Here is a 21,251-nt window from a genome sequence, read left to right as displayed (position 1 = left end):
CAGAGTTACCATGGGCCTCTTGGCTGCTTCTCTCATTAATGCTCTCCTTGCCCAGCCTGTCACTTTAGGTGGACAGTCATGTCTTGGTGGTTTTTAAATGTGCCATACTCTTTCCATTTTTGGATGATGGATTGAACAGTGCTCCATGAGATGTTCAAAGCTTGGGATATTTTTTTTATAACCAAACCCTGCTTTAAACTTTACCACAACTTTATCCCTGACCTGTCTGGTGTGTTCCTTGGCCTTCATGATGCTGTTTGTTCACTAAGGTTCTCTAACAAACCTCTGAGGGCTTCACAGAACAGCTGTATTTACAATTAGATTAAATTACACACAGGTGGCTTCTGTTTACTAATTAGGTGACTTCTGAAAAAAACAAAAAAAAAAACCTGAACTATTTATCATTTTCCTTCCGCTTCCCAATTATGTGCCACTTTGTGTTGGTCTATCACATAAAATCCCAATAAAATACATTCAGGTTTTGGTTGTAACATGACAAAATTTGGAAAATTTCAAGGGGTATGAACACCTTTTCAAGGCCTGTATGTAAAGGGGCTTTCCACATTTACAGAAAGTAAAGTAGAAATACCCAATTAAAAAAAGAAAGCCAGTGACAGGGCCGCTTTGAAGATGCAAGGCAAAGAGTTGCTTGGATTATTTCATTTTCTCACAAAAAAAGTTAACATACCTGTTGTCCAAGAAGCCAGACTGAGCATAAGGCTCAATCTGTAAACTAGAAGCCATGGATGCACCTGAAAAACAAAGTAACCAATAAGTACATTTCACAAAGGGTTATTAGGTATATTATAATCTACAGTGCTAGCTTCTCTTTGAGGTACTTAAACCCATCCAATCAATATCTAAGAAAAATACTCAACTGTAATTTAATTTTGAATTATATCTGAAGACATTAAAACAGATTTGTGTTTTGCGCATTGAGATCAGACACCAGGAGCAAAGAAAATATGTGTAAACGCAATGTAAAAAGGTCTAGCACAGTCACATGAAGGACAATGTGACAGCCCTCACACCTTTGTAAGCTCCAACTAGAGTAACTAAACTTAAACAAAGCTTCCTTTTCTTACTAGTAGCAGTTGACTGTAGTGAAAAAAAAAGCGAGCATGTACTGCTGGGGGAAGATGGAACTACAGGAAACCTGTGACCAATTATAGTACATACCTACCACAAGACCCGGAAGTTTTAAAAAGGTACACGGTTGATGTTGAGATAGCAACTGGCTTACCTTGAGTAAAGTGTCTCTGACTCTGGCTTACTGATCCACTGGCTGGCGCTCCTTCATTTCTGCCAGCTGAGCTATTCACAGGCTGATCACGGTCTACAGTACCAAGAACATCCTTCAACAGTTCTTGAATGTCCGAGTTCTCAATCTTGGGTATCTCTGTAGAAAGAAAATTTACGACAAGTTATAGAAACAACTTTTCCATTTATTAAAGCTGCAATTTTATAAAGCCATATATCATACAGAGGGATGATGAAACAGACAATATACACTAGGGATGAGCTTCGAGTTCGAGTCGAACTCATGTTCGACTCGAACATCGGCTGTTCGCAAGTTCGCCGAACAGCGAACAATTTGGGGTGTTCGCGGCAAATTCGAATGCCGCAGAACACCCTTTAAAAGTCTATGGGAGAAATCTAAAGTGCTAATTTTAAAGGCTTATATGCAAGTTATTGTCATAAAAAGTGTTTGGGGACCCGGGTCCTGCCCCAGGGGACATGGATCAATGCAATAAAAAGTTTTAAAAAAGGCCGTTTTTTCAGGAGCAGTGATTTTAATAATGCTTAAAGTCAAACAATAAAAGTGTAATATCCCTTTAAATTTCGTAGCTGGGGGGGTGTCTATAGTATGCCTATAAAGGGGCGCATGTTTCCCGTGTTTAGAACAGTCTGACAGCAAAATGACATTTCGAAGGAAAAATTCCATTTAAAACTACCCGCGGCTATTGCATTGCCGACAATACACATAGAAGTTCATTGATTAAAACGGCATGGGAATTCAACACAGGGAAACCCCGAACCAAAATTAAAAAAAAAAAATGACGTGGGAGTCCCCCTAAATTCCATACCAGGCCCTTCAGGTCTGGTATGGATATTAAGGGGAACCCCGGCCAAAATTAAAAAAAAAAAAAAAAAAAGACGTGGGGTTCCCCCTAAATTCCATACCAGACCCTTCAGGTCTAGTATGGATTTTAAGGGGAACCCCGCGCAAAAAAAAAAAAAAAAAAACGGCGTGGGATCCCCCCAAAAATCCATACCAGACCCTTATCCGAGCACGCAACCTGGTAGGCCGCAGGAAAAGAGGGGGGGACGAGGGTGCGGCCCCCCCCCTCCTGAACCGTACCAGGCCACATGCCCTCAACATTGGGAGAGTGCTTTGGGGTAGCCCCCCAAAACACCTTGTCCCCATGTTGATGAGGACAAGGGCCTCATCCCCACAACCCTGGCCAGTGGTTGTGGGGGTCTGCGGGCGGGGGGCTTATCGGAATCTGGAAGCCCCCTTTAACAAGGGAACCCCCAGGTCCCGGCCCCCCCCTGTGTGAAATAGTAAGGGGGTACTTACCCCTACCATTTCACTAAAAAACTGTCAAAAATGTTAAAAATGACAAGAGACAGTTTTTGACAATTCCTTTATTTAAATGCTTCTTCTTTCTTCTATCTTCCTTCATCTTCTTCTGGTTGTTCCTCCGGCGTTCTCGTCCAGCATCTCCTACGCGGCGTCTTCCATCTTCTTCTCGGGCCGCTCCGCACCCATGGCATGGGGGGAGGTTCCCGCTCTTCTCTTCATCTTCTTCATCCTCCCGCTGTGTGACGGCGTCTCCTCGTTTGACGGTTCTTAAATAACGGGGGGGGGGGGGGCCACCCGGTGACCGCCCCCTCTGACGCACGGGACATGACGGGACTTCCCTGTGGTCACAGGGAAGTCCCGTCAAGTCACCGTGCGTCAGAGGGGGGCGGGGTCACCGGGTGGCCCCGCCCCCGTTATTCAAGAACCGTCAGACGAGGAGACGCCGTCACACAGCGGGAGCCTCCCTCCATGCCAGCATGGGTGCAGAGCGGCCCGGAGAAGAAAATGAAGAAGAGAAGAAGGAAGAAGAGAAGAGGATGAAGAAGAAGAGAAGAGGATGAAGAAGAAGATGAAGAGAAGAGCGGGAGCCTCCCCCCATGCCATGGGTGCAGAGCGGCCCAAGGAGAAGAAGATAGAAGACGCCGCGGAGGAGATGCTGGACGAGAACGCCGGAGGAAGAACCAGAAGAGCCAGAAGAAGAAGAAGATGAAGGAAGATAGACGAAAGAAGAAGCATTTGAATAAAGGAATTGTCAAAAACTGTGTAAGTACCCCCCTTACCATTTCACACGGGGGGGGGGTTGGGGGTTAGGGATCTGGGGGTCCCCTTGTTAAAAGGGGCTTCCAGATTCCGATAAGCCCCCGCCCGCAGACCCCCACAACCACCGGCCAGGGTTGTGGGGATGAGGCCCTTGTCCTCATCAACATGGGGACAAGGTGTTTTGGGGGGCTACCCCAAAGCACCCTCCCAATGTTGAGGGCACGTGGCCTGGTATGGTTCAGGGGGGGGGGGGGGGCGCACTCTCGTCCCCCCCTCTTTTCCTGCGGCCTGCCAGGTTGCGTGCTCAGGTAAGGGTCTGGTATGGATTTTGGGGGGGAGCCCACGCCGTTTTTTTGTTTTTTTTTGGCTCGGGGTTCCCCTTAATATCCATACCAGACCTGAAGGGCCTGGTATGGAATTTAGGGGGACTCCCACGTCAATTTTTTTTTTAAATTTTGGTTCGGGGTTTCCCTGTGTTGAATTCCCATGCCGTTTTAATCAATGAACTTCTATGTGTATCGTCGGCAATGCAATAGCCGCGGGTAGTTTTAAATGGAATTTTTCCTTCAAAATGTCATTTTGCTGTCAGACTGTTCTAAACACGGGAAACATGCGCCCCTTTACAGGCATACTATGGACACCCCCCAGCTACGAAATTTAAAGGGATATTAGACTTTTATTGTTTGACTTTAAGCTTTATTAAAATCACTGCTCCTGAAAAAATGGCCGTTTTTAAAACTTTTTTTTGCATTGATCCATGTCCCCTGGGGCAGGACCCGGGTCCCCAAACACTTTTTATGACAATAACTTGCATATAAGCCTTTAAAATTAGCACTCTTGATTATTCATGTTCGTGTCCCATAGACTTTAACGGTGTTTGCGAACTTTTTTCCTGTTCGCATGTTCTGGTGCGAACCGTACAGGGGGGTGTTCGGCTCATCCCTAATATACACTTAAAATGAAATGACAAAACTAAAAATGTGCATAGACGATACCTAAAAACTGTGCATACAACATATTGAACACAGAACAGAAAGGAAATATATTTTACAATTAAAGAGAACTGTTCTTCAAAAAAGAAGAAAAAAAAAAAAAAAAAAAAAAAAAAAGGAAATTTTCCCGCTGTAACCCTTGTGCTGTCACAGACTACTTCTAAACATCAGCAAATCTGCTGGCTGTCAGGTAGAAGTGATTGGGCATCTGTACAGCCTCCCAAATCGCTACAAAAGCACCCTTCAGGGAAGTGCAAGTTAGATATCAGAGGTCACCAGATAAGCATCACATAGGAGACTTTTTGTTCTCCATGTGATAAACAAAAATTAAAATAAAAAGAATTTTTTTTTTTTTTTTTAAACTGCACACAAGCAATCCTAACTCCTCCCTAAACTGGAAGATGACAACCCTTTGCGATTTTCAGCACATGAAAAAAAAAATTAAAGGAATTCTGACTTGCCTGTAACCTCCATATTTTGGAGTACAGTACATGTCACAGGCAGAATATTCATACTTCGGTTATAGGTGTGTACCTTCAGGTGACTGGACCCTATCCCACTCCTCGAGCCCTCATTTTGTAGTAAGCAATGCAGAATAAACCAAGGAAAAGAACAGAAAGTGGCCTGTGTCCTGTACTGTATCCAAGATATTGAATTTACGGGTAAGGTAAAATTCCACTTATCCTAATCGTACAGTACAGGACACAGGCAACTTCTTCATATACAGTGGGACACCCCCAAGCAATGAATACAAACGGCAGGCAACAACTAAGCAAACAAAACTAACAGGCTCAAAAAACATAAAGAGACCCATGTTCAGAGTGCCACTGCATATACTTTGCAGGCCAAAGGCTGCAAGCTTCAAAAAACTGGACATCCACCAGTTGGCAGCCTTATACAGTTGGGTAACAGAGGCTTGGTGCCAAAATGCCCAGGAAACTCCTACAGATATGGTGCAGTGGGCATACAACAGCACAGGAGGTGGTTTTGGTTTAAGAAAGTAAGGTCTTGCAAGCAGGTCTTGGAAGCAGGATGCCACGTACGAGGAACCAAAAAAGGAACAAAGAGGGAAGCCACTTGATAGCAGCAGTAGTTTTAGGGTATAGTCTAACCACTCTATGTCTAGGCAATAAAGAAAGCATCCTTCTTGAATGCTTAGGTGCAGGGCATAAGAATGGCAAAACAATGTCCTCCTTGAGATGGAAAAGTGAAACCACCTTTGGGAGAAAGGATGTTTCGGGTGTAAAAACAACTTTGTTCGGAAGTAGGAGGAATGGTTACTTTGCTGGCAAGAATGCCCAAAGGAATATCCCTAATGGGTCCAAATGGTGGTTTCTGCAAGGCAGAGAAATCCAAAATAAGGTCCCAGGAAAGCACAGAGTGCAACAAGCACAGCAGAATACATGCTGGAGTGAAGGCATGAATTAGTTTAAACTGAAACCATGGGATAATTAGGGCATCCAAGACCAAGGCTAGAGGATTCCTGGTTTTGGCAACCAACAGTGGTAGCTTGTTGCCAAATCTGGAGGCTTGAATATCCATATCCAGATTTCCCAATCTTTGGCATATCAGATTGAACACGTCTGGATGAAGACAGCATTCCCCTTGGTCCAAGCAGTGGCAGCGGAGATAATCCACCTGCCAGCTGTGCGCACTCCTAAGAAGTGGAATGCAGAAGATGCACGCTGGACAGTGAGTTTTTGTTAATGAGAGAATTTTACTTGGGGGGGTAGGGTAAATCTAATTTCAGGAGTTAAGTAATTGTCATAAGCTGCACATGCTATCTGTTCAGGAACAGGGTCTCATTGAGCACAATGGGGCATAACTAGACTGAGGACAGTCAGGTTGCACAATGCCAAGGCTTTTGCAGAGGTAATGAGCTTTACAACGTTAGCAAGCAAATTGCTTAATGCTCCTTGTTCAATAAAGTGACAACCAGGGGAAGAAAAATCTTAATCAGTTTCTTCCAATATTGCCTCTATATCCTTTCTGATCCCTTCTAATGCCCCGTACACACGGTCGGATTTTCCGATGGAAAATGTCCGATCGGAGCGTGTTGTCGGAAATTCCGACCGTGTGTGGGCTCCATCGGACATTTTCCATCGGATTTTCCGACACACAAAGTTGGAGAGCAGGAGATAAAATTTTCCGACAACAAAATCCATTGTCGGAAATTCCGATCGTGTGTACACAAATCCGACGGACAAAGTGCCACGCATGCTCAGAATAAATAAAGAGATGAAAGCTATTGGCCACTGCCCCGTTTATAGTCCTGACGTACGTGTTTTACATCACCGCGTTCAGAACGATCGGATTTTCCGACAACTTTGTGTGACCGTGTGTATGCAAGACAAGTTTGAGCCAACATCCGTCGGAAAAAATCCTAGGATTTTGTTGTCGGAATGTCCGAACAAAGTCCGACCGTGTGTACGCCCTATAAGTCTGCGTACTCTAGTGGTGGCATATCAGGACCTGACTTTGGTTGAGAAAAAGGAGTAGAAGACATGGGGCATTTCTGAGCCCTGGACAAAGTTGGCTGTATTAAAGCCATAACCTGTTAGAGGAAATGTGAGGTAAATGCAGAAAATTCTGCTTCAGTCAAATAAGCTTGTATGAAAGAGACAGAATTGGATGCTGAAACTGGTGTTAAAACCAGGTGCAAGGAACACTTGGTCAATCTGAAGTTGAGTGTTGTGCAGACCTTCAACAGAGTGAATGTTTGCCTGCAATATTGAATTGGCTCCCTTTCACCTGATCTCCGCCATAACTGCAAGTGAGAGTATTTCCCTATGGCAGCGATGGTGAACCTTGGCACGCCAGATGTTTTTGAACTACATTTCCCATGATGCTCTTGCACTCTGCAGTGTAGTTGAGCATCATGAGAAATGTAATTCCAAAACATCTGGAGTGCCAAGGTTCGCCATCACTGCCCTATGGGGTACTCACGGAGTACAGTGTGGGAGATAAACATGTCAGTTTACTGTATACAAAAGCATCTTTAAAGCTTTTACATGGATTGAGTATCATTTTTGGTCAAAGCTTTATATGGCCTAATGTTACTGTCAAAATATTATGCTCTGAATATATTTTGTAATAAATTTATATTTTATTATTATTCACTGTGTATGTGCTTACCTCAGTGACATATCCGTGAAAGTCCCATCACCTTATGGGAGAGTGGATCTCTCTCAAACTTTGTTTCAATATGTAACCACTGTGATTGGCCGTCACAGTGGTGACACGATCAGGAGCTACTCCTGCCAGCTACCAATTGTTAGTTGGGCCGAAAGCTATGAGCACGCTCTTGGCAAAGAAATATCAGCAGCCCAGCAATGCATATGAGCAGTGTGTAGGTGTTAGAGCCCACATATAAGTTAAATGGGCAGCAACATGTTAATGTTCACCATAAGGGCAAAGCAAGAAGTTCACTTTAGAGCCATAGTAGCACATACTGGGCCAACCATCAAGCACCAGTGAGATGCACATGCTTCTTCCATACACAGAAGGCACTTATTTTTATCCCTGCCAGCAGCCAAAAGGCAAGCATACATGCTGTTGGCAGACCAACCCTTAAATGCAAGTTCACTTTTAGTGGGGGGAATATAAAATTTTATATATATATATATTTTTTTTTTCTTTCATATTCCGTGTATGCGCTGCTATGTAGACTTGAGTGTAAAATAAAAATACTGCACATTTTTTGTATAATGAGTAAAAAAAAAAAAATTAATAATAATAATAATAATAATAATGTGGTTGCATAAGTGTGCACACCCTCTTATAACTGAGGGTGTAGCTGTGTTCAGAATTAATCATAATCACATTCAAACTCATGTTAAATAGGAGTCAGTACACACCTTCCTTTATTTAAAGTGCCTCTGATTAACGCCAAATGAAGTTCTAGTAGTAGGTCTTCCCTGACATTTTTTTTTAGTCGCATCCTACAGCAAAAGCCATGGTCTGCAGAGAACTTTCAAAGCATCAGGATGGATCTCATTGTTAAAAATTATCAGTCAGGAGAAGGGTACAAAAGAATTTCCAAGGCATTAGATAAACCATGGAACACAGTGAAGGCAGTCATCAAGTGGAGAAAATACGGCACAACAGTGATATTACCAAACTGACGTCCCTCCAAAATTGATGAAAAGATGAGAAAAAATGGTCAGGGAGTCTGCCAAGAGGCCTACAGCAACATTAAAGGAGCTGCAGGAATATCTGGCAAGTACTGGCTGTGTGGTACATTTGACAACAATTTCCCGTATTCTTCATGTATCTCGGCTATGGGGTAGAGTGGCAAGACGGGAAGCCTTTCCTTACGAAGAAAAACATCCAAGCTTGGCTAAATTTTGCAAAAGCAACGCCAAAGGGCATGCACAAAAGGCACATTTCAGAAGGGCAATCTGCTGAACAAGCTTTAGGCTATAAGATTCTATGCATATACTCAAAGTAAGGATATTCTGGAAAACTGACCAATTGCATTCTCCATGACATCTACACAAAAGAGCAGTGCAGTGGGCAAGATTTGTCATCTTGCAGCAAGATCAGAATTTATAAAAATCGGAGAAAGGTCAGCATTTATTTTTCCAGTTCAGTTTGACATGGTCTGGGCAATTGATATAGTGGCACTAACCAGTTACAGGGCTAGGCCTTTAAAAGTGGTCGTATACCCCAATGATTCATTTTTACCTACAGATAAGCCTATAATAAAGCTTACCTGTAGGTAAAAATAGGATTTTTATAACAGCTTACCTGTAAAATCCTTTTCTTTTGAAGTACATCACGGGACACAGAGCCATACTAATTACTATGTGGGTTATAGTCCACCTTCAGGTGCTGGACACTGGCACACCCTAAACAGGAAGTTGCCTTCCTATTTAACCCCTCCCATACCGGGAGCATCTCAGTTTTGTAGCAAAGCAATACACGTGTATACTAGAAAGAGGGTCGGGACCTCTGTGTCCCGTGATGTACTTCAAAAGAAAAGGATTTTACAGGTAGGCGGTTATAAAAAGCCTATATTCTTTAATCGTACATCACGGGACACAGAGCCATAGTAATTATTATAATGGGTGTCCCAGAGCAATGCCAACTGAGGGGAGGGAGACACAACAGAATTAGGGCACCATGAGATCAGAAGACTTATACTGCTGCCTGCAGTACACTGCGCCCAAAGGCGACATCCTCATGTCTTTTTACATCCACCTGATAGAATCTGGTAAATGTATGGATTGAAGACCAAGTTGTGGCCTTGCAGATTTGAGCCATGGAGGCTTGGTGATGCACTGCCCACGAAGCACTAATAGCCCTAGAGGAGTGTGTTTTGATTTGAGAGAGTAGAAACTACCTCTTTAAACCATAAGCTAGAACAATTACTTGTCGAATCCATTTAGAATAGTAGATTTCCATGCTGCCTGTCCTCTTTTAGGACCTTGAGGCAATATGAACAAAACATTCATTTTCCGAATCTGAGCAGTCGTCTAAGTAGACTGCTCTCACCACATCAAGAGAATGTAGTGATTTTTCTTCCATAGAACAGGATTCTGGAAAAAAATGAAGATAGAATAATATCCTGGTTTAGATAAAAACCTGATACTACCTTCGGTAAAAAGTTAGGATGAGGACGCATACTACCTTATCCTTGCTAACAATAATAATATGGCTCTTTACAAGAAAAATCAGCCAATTCTGATACCCTTCTTGCAGCAGATATGGTTACCAAAAAAAATAGTTTCCTTGTCAAAAAAAGGACCAAGGGAATATGTTGCATCAGTCTAAAAAAAGGCTGTTTTGTAATGCCGCCAAAAAATAAATTCAAGTCCCAAGGGTTCCGTGGTGACCTAACTGGCAATTAAGCCGTGTTACCCCCTGAACAAAGTTACAAACCAAAGAAAGCGAAGCAAGTGGTCATTGAAATAATACCGAAAAGGCCGAGACCTGTCCTTAGAAAGCACTCAAGGCCAGCTTTATTTCTCACCCCATCTGCAGAAAGTCAAGGATTCTACCTTTGACCTATTTCCTGGGGTGCAACCCCTGGTTTCACACCAGGAGACATATGCTTCCCAGACTCCATAATATATAATTATGGAGGCCGGCTCCCTTGCATTAATCAAGATAAAAACCACTGAACTTGACAGCCCACGTTTCTTCAGAGTGTGGGCCTCAATATCCAAACCGTTAAATTTAGCGTTTGTAAAGTAGGATGGAATACCGGACCTTGCAAAAGAAGGTCTGGCCGTGGCGGTAGGGGTCTATAGGTGCCCTACTGACATCTTTACGATCCCTGCATACCATGATTTCCTGGGCCCCGCTGGAGGCCACAAGAATCACCGACTTCCCTTCCTGCTTGATCCTGCGAAGAAGTGGTGGACGCAGGCAGAATAGGAGGGAATGCATAAATCAGTGAGAACTGATTCCATGGGAATAGCAAGGCGTCTGTTACACATGCCAGCGGATCTTTTGTTTTTGACACAAAGTTGTCGATTTCTTTGTTGATCTGGACGTAAACAGATCTATGTCTGGGATCCCCCATCTTTGACAGGAAGATATCGGGGTGAAGGAACCATTTTCCCGGGAACAACTGCTGGCAACTTAAGTAGTCTGCCTGCCAATTTTCCATTCCTAGAATGAAGACCACCGATAGGCAAAGTACATTGCTTTCTGCCCAAGATAGGATATGATTCACCTTTCTCTGGGCTGCACAACTTCTTGTGCCCCCTTGGTGATTAATATAGGCCATTGCTCTGGCATACTCGGATTGAATACTGGCAGGACAATACCGTAAACTGAACGTTCAGGCCCTCGGAACCAAGTGCTCTGCCTGAATTTCTAGAATGATAATGGGCAAGGTCATTTCTGATCTGGGCCACTTCAGTGGTAACTGAAGGAAGGATTTTCCCCTTTGCAGATTTTTGGATATTAACCATAAACTGAGACTCCGGCATACCGAGCCTACCGTACCTGGTATTTCCAGGTGGTCCATCCGGGTGCTAACCAGGCCCAACCCTGCTAAGTCTCTGAGATCGGGCACTTTAAGCGTGATGTGGCCGCAAGCTTTTGAGTCAGACACATTGGGATCTAGAGCTTGAACCCTTTGTTCCAAGCCGATAGGATAATGTTTCGCAGCAGGCTCAAATGAAACTGAGCATAAGGAACGGCCTTGAATGAAGCCACCATCTTTCCCAACAACCTCATGCAAAGTTGAATAGAAGAATTCATCTTGCTTTGACCACCTAAATCAGTTCCTTTATGGCACTGATCTTTGCCTGGGGCAAGAATACCCTTTTCTGGGTGTACCTATGATCAGACCCAAGTATCTTAGCCCTTTTTATGATTTTAAAAAAAGATTTCTCCTAGGCTGAGAAACCGACCTAGATATTCCAGGTAGTTGAATGTAGTGACCATACTTTGGTCTAAGCAGGCTACCGACTGCACTATTAAGAACAGATCGTCCAGGTAAACCATAATCGTTATACCTTGGGCCCTTAATCTGGCTAGAAGAGGAGCCAGAACCTTTGTAAACATTCAAGCTGCAGTAAGCTAGACCGGAAAGCAGAGCTACACACTGAAAATTAAGATTTTTCCACCTTGAAAAGTAGATATTACTAGTGAGCGAGGAAATGGGCATATGGAGGTATGCATCCTTGACGCCAGAAGTTCTCCTCCTTGTAGGATGGAGAGAACTGATTGGCTTGACTCAATGCGAAAAAAGTGGTTATATTCAGGAATTGAATTTAGATCTTTGAGATCCAGAATGTCCATTTGGATTTAACCAAACCCCAACCTCTGCTCTTACATGGGGGCCACCATGATCACTTTTTGCCAAAGGCTGGTCCAATGCTTGAGAGAAAGACTTCTTTTTCTCTGGATCCTTAGGAATGTATAATCTGAGAAAACAAGGAGATGGGAACTCTTGGAACTCCACTTTGTACCTTGGAGCTATTGAGGAAGTCCCCCATTCATCTTGAAACTCTTCCTGCCAGATCCTTGAGAACTGCAGAAGAATTCCCTCTATTGAGCTAGATAGAACACGCAGGCACACTTTTCACCCCCCATCAACCCCCGATCACCCCCCTGTACCCCCTGTCACTTTGACACCAATAGCAGTTTTTTTTTTTTTTGCATTGGTGTCAGTTTGTGACAGTTATAAGTGTTAGGGCAGTTAGGTTAGCCCCCTTTAGGTCTAGGGTACCCCCTTTAGGTCCAGGGTACCCCCCTAACCCCCCCCCTAATAAAGGTTAACCCCTTGATTACCCCCCCCCCGTCGCCAGTGTCGCTAAGCGATCGTTTTTCTGATCGCTGTATTAGTGACACAGGTGACGCTAGTTAGGGAGGTAAGTATATAGGTTCGCTGTCAGTGTTTTATAGCGACAGGGACCCCCATATACTACCTGCTAAAGGTTTTAACCCCCTGATTGCCCCCTAGTTAACCCTTTCACCAGCGATCACCGTATAAGTGTTACGGGTGACGCTGGTTAGATAGTTTGTTTTTTGTAGTTTATTATAGTTTATTACAGTTTTAGGGTACCCGCCGTTTATTACCTTATAAAGGTTTAACCCCCTAATTGCCCGGCGGTGATATAAGTTAAGTTTTTAGGATCAGATAAGGTCTGCATCGCCCCAGGCAGCGTCAGGTTTGCGCCAGTACCGCTAAAACCCACGCACGCAGCATACACCTCCCTTAGTGCTATAGTATCTGAACGGATCGATATCTGATCCGATCAGATCTATACTCCCCAGCAGTTTAGGGTTCCCATAAACACAGTGTTAGTGGGATCAGCCCAGATACCTGCCAGCACCTGCGTTTTGCCCCTCGGCCCAGCCCAGCCCAGCCCAACCCACCCAAGTATAGTATCGATCGATAACTGACACTTACAAAACACTAAGCACACATAACTGCAGCGTTCGCAGAGTCAGGCCTGATCCCTGCGATCGCTAACAGTTTTTTGGTAGCGTTTTGAATCAGTCGCTAACAGTCAGGAGCTTTTTTGCCTGTGAGTCTCACTAGTGCACCCCTAAATTTAGAGCCCAAAATGGCAAATTGAAGGTACACTAGTGAAGAGGCCTACACGTTTCTGAGCATGACAGATAGTGAAGAGGAAGTCACTCATCTGTCAAGTTCAGGCTCAGAATACGAACCTGTAGAGGACAGCGGCTCCATGACAGATAGCTCTGACGACGGAGTTGTGGTCCCTGCTAGGGTCAGGCGTACCAGACCCCGAACTTCTTCTGTCCTTGAAGTGCAAGAACCGCAGGGCTCTCGTATGGACCAGAGAAGTACTAGCGCTACTCCTCCTGGTGAACTGGCAAGCACCAGCGGCCTAGTACACCCTGGTCGTACATCCAGCTCTGCAGTACCACTTGGTGACGTGGCGAGTCCCATAAGTGCAGTTCAAGCTGGCGAGGTGGCAAGCACAAGTAGTGTCCCACTGCCACCAAGAAGAAGACGAACACAGGCACGTCGTGCCCATAGTGCCCTTCCTGCTGCATTCACCAATCCGAATTGGGAACCCACCACTTCTGCAGCACCCGTACTTCCCCCTTTCACTGGCAAACCCGGAATTCAGGTGGAAACAGTTGACTTTACGCCACTGGATTTTTATTCGCTGTTTTTCACCGAAGATCTCTATAGATCTATTGTGGACCAAAGCAATTTGTACGCTGGTCAACACATCGCCGCTAATCCCCAGTCCTCCCTTGCCAGAGATTGGAGACCAATTACGGTCTCCGAATTTAAGACCTTTCTGGGCCTTTCCCTCAACATGGGCATAACTAAAAAGAGTGAGTTGCGGTCATATTGGTCCACTGACCCAATTCACCATATGCCCGTGTTCTCTGCCTCCATGACCAGGGCACGATACGAGCAGATTTTGCGGTTCATGCACTTCAACGACAATGAACTCTGTCGTCCTCGTGGAGACCCTGGATACGATCGGCTCTACAAAATTCGGCCCCTCGTAAACCACTTCAACCAGCGTTTTGCAGACTTGTTTACTCCCCATCAAGTTGTCTGCGTTGATGGGTCCCTGATTAAATTTTCTGGCCGCTTGTCATTCAAACAGTACCTTCCCAGCAAGCGTGCCAGATATGGGGTCAAGATGTATAAGCTCTGTGACAGGGCCACAGGCTATACATGTAGATTTATGGTTTACGAGGGCAAAGATAGTCACGTAGAGCCGCCAAACTGCCCTGACTACATAGGAAGCGCTGGCAAGATAGTGTGGGACTTGGTGTCACCCTTATTCGGAAAGGGGTACCACTTGTACGTGGACAATTACACGAGCGTGACACTTTTTAGTCACTTGTTTGATCATCAGATTGGAGCATGTGGCACCGTGCGACCTAATCGCCGGGGCTTTCCCCAGCGGCTTGTAGATTCCCGTCTTAGGCTGGGGGAGAGAGCCTGCTTGCAGTGTAATAATTTGCTCGCTATGAAGTGGAGGGACAATAAGAATGTTTTCGTTCTTACCTCCCTTCATGCAGACACGACGACCCAAATTACTACGGCGACTGGTGTTGTGGAGAAACCCCTCTGTGTCCACGAATATAACCTTAATATGGAAGGGGTGGACCTCAACGACCAGTTGTTGGCGGCGTACCCAATTGCCCGTAAGGCCAGACTCTGGTACAAAAAAGTGTCTGTCTATTTATTTCAATTGGCTTTGCTGAATGCTCATGTGCTATACAGAGCTTCAGGACGGACTGGATCCTTCCTTAAATTCCAGGAAGAGATCGTCAGAGCCCTTCTGTTTCCAGACGGTGCTCCACCTCACCTTCCCAATACAAATGCAGTAAGCCGGCTGCATGGGAGGCATTTTCCTTATGTCCTCCAGAGTACCCCTACCCAACGAGCCCCCCAAAAAAGATGTCGTGTCTGCAGCAAGCGTGGATTTAGGCGTGACACCCGGTATTGTTGTCCCTCCTGTCCTGACAATCCTGGTCTATGCATTGGTGAATGTTTTGAACGCTACCATACACTAGTGGAGTATTAGCGTAGGGTACAGCACTGCACAGACTAGAACACACTTCCACAGGGTCTCCCAAGATGCCATCGCATTTTGAGAGACCCAAACCTGGTACCAGTTAAAAAAGTTAAAGTTACTTAAAAAAAAAATAAAAAAATAAAAATACAAAAAAATATAAAATAAAAAAACCAAAAATAGTTGTTGTTTTATTGTTCTCTCTCTAGTCTCTCTCTATTGTTCTGCTCTTTTTTATTGTATTCTATACTGCAATGTTTTATTGTTAAGTTTTTATCATGTTTGCTTTATAGGTATGCAATTTTTTTATACTTTGTTTTTTTATTGTTAACCACTTTTTTGTTTTCAGGTACGCTATTCAGCTGCAGAGTGGATTTATTTATCTTGACAGCAACAGCGTTTGCTCCCACGATACATAAAGCCGTGACTCCAGCGCTGTCGGAGGTGATTTCACCACCACAGTTACATACTTCAGCATATATGCCGAAGCGTGGGGGCAGCAGTGGGTGGAGGAGCAATTTGCTCCTGCCTTTTGCAGGAGGATGCCCCCATGCTTCGGCATATATAAATGGTGCATGTATGCCCATCATTAGAAGTGGGTGGATGAAGGGAGGTATTCTAATGGTGGGCATACCCACCGATCAATATCTTTTTTTCGTTCAGCCCACAGGCTGCATGAAAAAAAAGTTTACAATATATGCCCAACAAGGACCAGCAACGTACTGGTATGTTGCTGGACTTTGAGTGGTTATACCAGAATGATGCCTGCAGGTTTAGGTATCACCCCCCCCCCCCCCCGTCTTCCATGTTTTTCTCTGGCTCTCCTGTCCCAACAGGGAACCCGAGAATGCAGCCGGTGATTCGGCCAGCTGACCATAGAGCTGATCAGAGACCAGAATGGCTCCAAACATCTCTATGGCCTAAGAAACCGGAAGCTACGAGCATTTCATGATTTAGATTTCGCCGGATGTAAACAGCGCCATTGGGAAATTGGGAAAGCATTTTATCACACCGATCTCGGTGTGGTAAGATGCTTTGAGGGCAGAGGAGAGATCTAGGGTCTAATAGACCCCAATTTTTTCAAAAAAAGAGTACCTGTCACTACCTATTGCTATCATAGGGGATATTTACTTTCCCTGAGATAACAATAAAAATGATTAAAAAAAAAAATAAAAATGAAAGGAACAGTTTAAAAATAAGATAAAAAAAAAAAAAAAAAAAAAAAGCACCCCTGTCCCCCCCTGCTCTCGCGCAAAGGCGAACGCAAGCGTCGGTCTGGCATCAAATGTAAACAGCAATTGCACCATGCATGTGAGGTATCACCGCGAAGGTCAGATCGAGGGCAGTAATTTTAGCAGTAGACCTCCTCTGTAAATCTAAAGTGGTAACCTGTAAAGGCTTTTAAAGGCTTTTAAAAATGTATTTAGTTTGTCGCCACTGCACGTTTGTGCACAATTTTAAAGCATGTCATGTTTGGTATCCATGTACTCGGCCTAAGATCATCTTTTTTATTTCATCAAACATTTGGGCAATATAGTGTGTTTTAGTGCATTAAAATTTTAAAAAGTGTGTTTTTTCCCCAAAAAATGCATTTGAAAAATCGCTGTGCAAATACTGTGCGAAAAAAAAATGAAACACCCACCATTTTAATCTGTAGGGCATTTGCTTTAAAAAAATATATAATGTTTGGGGGTTCAAAGTAATTTTCTTGCAAAAAAAAATAATTTTTTCATGTAAACAAAAAGTGTCAGAAAGGGCTTTGTCTTCAAGTGGTTAGAAGAGTGGGTGATGTGTGACATAAGCTTCTAAATGTTGTGCATAAAATGCCAGGACAGTTCAAAACCCCCAAATGACCCCATTTTGGAAAGTAGACACCCCAAGCTATTTGCTGAGAGGCATGTCGAGTCCATGGAATATTTTATATTGTGACACAAGTTGCGGGAAAAAGACAAATTTTTTTTTTTTTTTTGCACAAAGTTGGCACTAAATGATATATTGCTCAAACATGCCATGGGAATATGTGAAATTACACCCCAAAATACATTCTGTTGCTTCTCCTGAGTACGGGGATACCACATGTGTGAGACTTTTTGGGAGCCTGGCTGCGTACGGGACCCCGAAAACCAAGCACCGCCTTCAGGCTTTCTAAAGGCGTAAATTTTTGATTTCACTCTTCACTGCCTATCACAGTTTCGGAGGCCATGGAATGCCCAGATGGCACAAACCCCCCTCAAATGACCCTATTTTGGAAAATAGACACCCAAAGCTATTTGCTGAGAGGTATAGCGAGTATTTTGCAGACCTCGCTTTTTGTCACAAACTTTTGAAAATTGAAAAAAGAAAAAAAAAAATATGTTTTTCTTGTCTTTCTTCATTTTCAAAAACAAATGAGAGCTGCAAAATACTCACAATGCCTCTCAGCAAATAGCTTGGGGTGTCTACTTTCCAAAATGGGGTCATTTTGGGGGGTTTTGTGCTATCTTGGCATTTTATGGCCTTCAAAACTGTGATGGGTAGTGAGGAGTGAAATCAAAAATTAACGCTCTTAGAAAACCTGAAGGCGGTGATTGGATTTCGGGGCCCCGTATGAAGCTAGGCTCCCAAAAAGTGCCACTCATGTGGTATCCCCGTAATTTTTTTTTTTGTCATTATTCAATCACTTGGGACAAAATAAATAAATATTCAATGGGTTCAACATGCCTCTCAGCAATTTCCTTGGGGTGTCTACTTTCCAAAATGGGGTCATTTGGGGGGGGGTTTTGTACTGCCCTGCCATTTTAGCACCTCATGAAATGACATAGGCAGTCATAAACTAAAAGTTGTGTAAATTCCAGAAAATGTACCCTAGTTTGTAGACGCTATAACTTTTGCGCAAACCAATAAATATACCCTTATTGACATTTTTTTTACCAAAGACATGTGGCCGAATACATTTTGGCCTAAATGTATGACTAAAATTGAGTTTATTGGATTTTTTTTATAACAAAAAGTAGAAAATATCATTTTTTTTCAAAATTTTCGGTCTTTTTTCGTTTATAGCGCAAAAAATAAAAATGGCAGAGGTGATCAAATACCATCAAAAGAAAGCTCTATTTGTGGGAAGAAAAGGACGCAAATTTCGTTTGGGTACAGCATTGCATGACCGCGCAATTAGCAGTTAAAGCGACGCAGTGCCAAATTGTAAAAAGTGCTCTGGTCAGGAAGGGGGTAAATCCTTCCGGGGCTGAAGTGGTTAAGGCCCAAACAACTTGATTAAGAAAAAGAAAATCATTTACTGCCTCCACTAAAAACTCAACATCCCACATAACTACTGCAAATGGAAGTGCACTAAGCAGCTCACATTTTAGCATCTGAAGTCAATCAGGAAATGGAAAAGCAGAAGAGAGTTCAAGGGTGTTTGTACCCCATGATTTCAGAAGCGGCAATGGCCTATGGAGTAGAGTAGACATAGTAGAAGAAAACTCTACTTTAGTCAGGGAGGCCTCATCTCGTTCATCTGTAAGGAAGCCCGAATCAGGAGGCTGGAGTGTCAGTTTAAGAACTTGCCCAGAGATAAGGGAACAGATGTCAGCCAAAGTGGTGCTTGGAGTTTCCTCAGGACCTGCAGTGTAAGTACTACTGTTTGTCCCGTGTGCTCCCGAAGGCCTGTAATCCACCATTGCCAAGTGAGGCTCTTCTTCTATGGGATATTCATGGAATGGATACAGAGTGATGGTGTTCGGCATGTCTGCTATGAAGTATTTGCACTAAACCAGACACTAAAGGTTTCCTACGGCAGTTCCTCTGGAGTATCAGGCTAAAGGCGAGTTGGCAAACGATCAGTTTGTGTAATCTGCAAAAATGCCGTTGAGAATTGTGCAGTCATGAGCACTGTGTCACTAGCCAGAGAAGACTTTCCACTAGTGAGGCAAAATAAAGGTCGCAAATGTTTAAACAGGTTAAACGTTATAATACCATTACCACTAAGGCCCAGTAAACAAGGCAATATTAATCGGAGTAAAAAGATCCCAACTCCACAGAATAGTTCTAGACTTGCACACTTACAATTATCCATGAGCAAACGGAGTGCTGGCCCAAAATAAGCCCATCTTCACTCACCATCGAGAAATAGAGATGAAAGAGCCACACCTCAACGTATGCTCTTCCTGGACTTTTATACCACAGTCAATGATGTAGCTGCATCCATGACGACTCCATCCAGGGATTGTGGATGCAGCCACATCACTGACGGTTGAATAAAAGTGCATGGAAGAGCATACACTGTAGCAGCTCTTTTTCATGTGTATTTCTCAGGGGAAAAACACCCAAGTGTAGATTACCCAATAATAAATGCCCTTCAAACCACTTGTGTGCTTAGAACCGTGGTCTGTATTGTAGAATAAATGGAGATTATATATCTATCTATATATATATCTATATATATATATATATATCTATATATATATATATATATCTATATCTATATATATCTATATATATATATATATCTATATATATCTATATATATCTATCTATATCTATATCTATATCTATATATCTATATCTATCTATCTATCTATCTATATATATCTCTATATCTATAGATATAGAGATATATATATATCTAGATATATATATATATCTATATATCTATATAGATATATATATATATATCTAGATAGATATATATATATATATATATATATCTATCTAGATATATATATATATATATCTATCTATATATATATCTCGTGTAGTGTCTACTAGATATACAAAGGAAATAAATAAAACAAGTTATGTGTAACCTGAAACTAGTATGTAGAGAATATCAGTCTTACCCTATTCATGTTGCTGGTACATTCAAGGTGCAGGCTTTTCAAGTCATATAGGGTATACCCCCAAAGGGTTCTTCAGGGTGCCAAGGGAATAGACCTGGACCTGTAAAACACCATGGTGCCAACCTGTACCAAGGTGAGTGACAAACGCAGGATCCTGTGCCCACAGCAAACTTTATAGGCTGGTTCTGCAGTTAGAGTGCCGGTATAGTTCCCAAGATGAACATCCAGACGAATCCAGAAACTACTAGTAAGCCATAAGCCTTTAAGCAGTGGAGTCTTAATAGAAGTCAGTCGAAGAAGGAAGAAAGACCAAGGAAAAGTAGAACACATTTCTTCACCAACTGGAGCCTAAGGGGGTGGACGAGATTATATGGGTTCACATCTTAGTCATTTTCAGTGTCCAATCACCAGAAGGTAGTGTCATATAACCAATGGTCTAGGATTACAGCCCCCGAGTCCTATACTGTAAGATTCGGACACAAAATAGCCAGTGTGTACATCCAAGTGCACAGTAAATTCTGCCAGCAAACAAAACGCTTGCTTACAAAGTGCCAGCGTAAGCATATTTTTAAGTAAATTGAGTCCATAATCTAAAAAGGTAACTGGATATGAAAATAAAAGAAAAAAAAAGAAAAAGGAACAGCAACATACAACATGACTTCTGCAACAATTTGTACAGAGAGGTTGACTCCCAAGTCACTTCATGGGATCACAACAACCAGACACAGAAAATGACACATTGCTACACAGCAACATCGGGCCAGGATCACATTATGACATGAGAAAAGGTGGAACTGTCAAAGTGTGGCAACAAAAGGTTTTCAGAGATCTGTTGTGGAAAATTCCAACACTACAAACAAAGGTTTGGGGTAAGGCTGCAAGACCAACCCTCCATGAGGATTTTATCCAGATCTGGCAGCGGCATCATAGTTCTCTCTCCAATGTGACAGCCAGCATCGGCGTGCAGGAACTCTGTCTCTGACGTTTCCTCTGCGGGGAGGGGAGGCCATGTAAATAAACTATATCCAAAGCTCAGTAAAAAAAAACACTAGCACAACCCAGGCCACAGAATCGAAGCAGCTTAAACTTGGTAACAGATCAAAATATATCTTAAATGGAG

General features: G+C 43.1%; 1 protein-coding gene across 5 annotated transcripts in view; it reads right to left on the bottom strand.

Moving 5' to 3' along the window:
• KMT2D (lysine methyltransferase 2D) overlaps positions 1–21,251 on the bottom strand; it is a 247,640-nt gene that overhangs the window by 95,463 nt on the left and 130,926 nt on the right. For all 5 annotated transcript variants that reach the window (XM_073614049.1, XM_073614048.1, XM_073614051.1 and 2 more), the window contains 2 exons: positions 1,244–1,399; positions 689–752 (listed from right to left, as the gene is read on the bottom strand). In XM_073614049.1, the coding sequence (XP_073470150.1) occupies positions 689–752; positions 1,244–1,399 (220 nt within the window). The remainder of the gene's footprint in view (positions 1–688; positions 753–1,243; positions 1,400–21,251) is intronic.

The sequence above is a fragment of the Aquarana catesbeiana genome, linkage group LG02 (assembly GCF_042186555.1).
Source record: "Aquarana catesbeiana isolate 2022-GZ linkage group LG02, ASM4218655v1, whole genome shotgun sequence".
NCBI lineage: Eukaryota > Metazoa > Chordata > Amphibia > Anura > Ranidae > Aquarana > Aquarana catesbeiana.
This window is presented reverse-complemented; position numbering and strand designations above follow the sequence as displayed.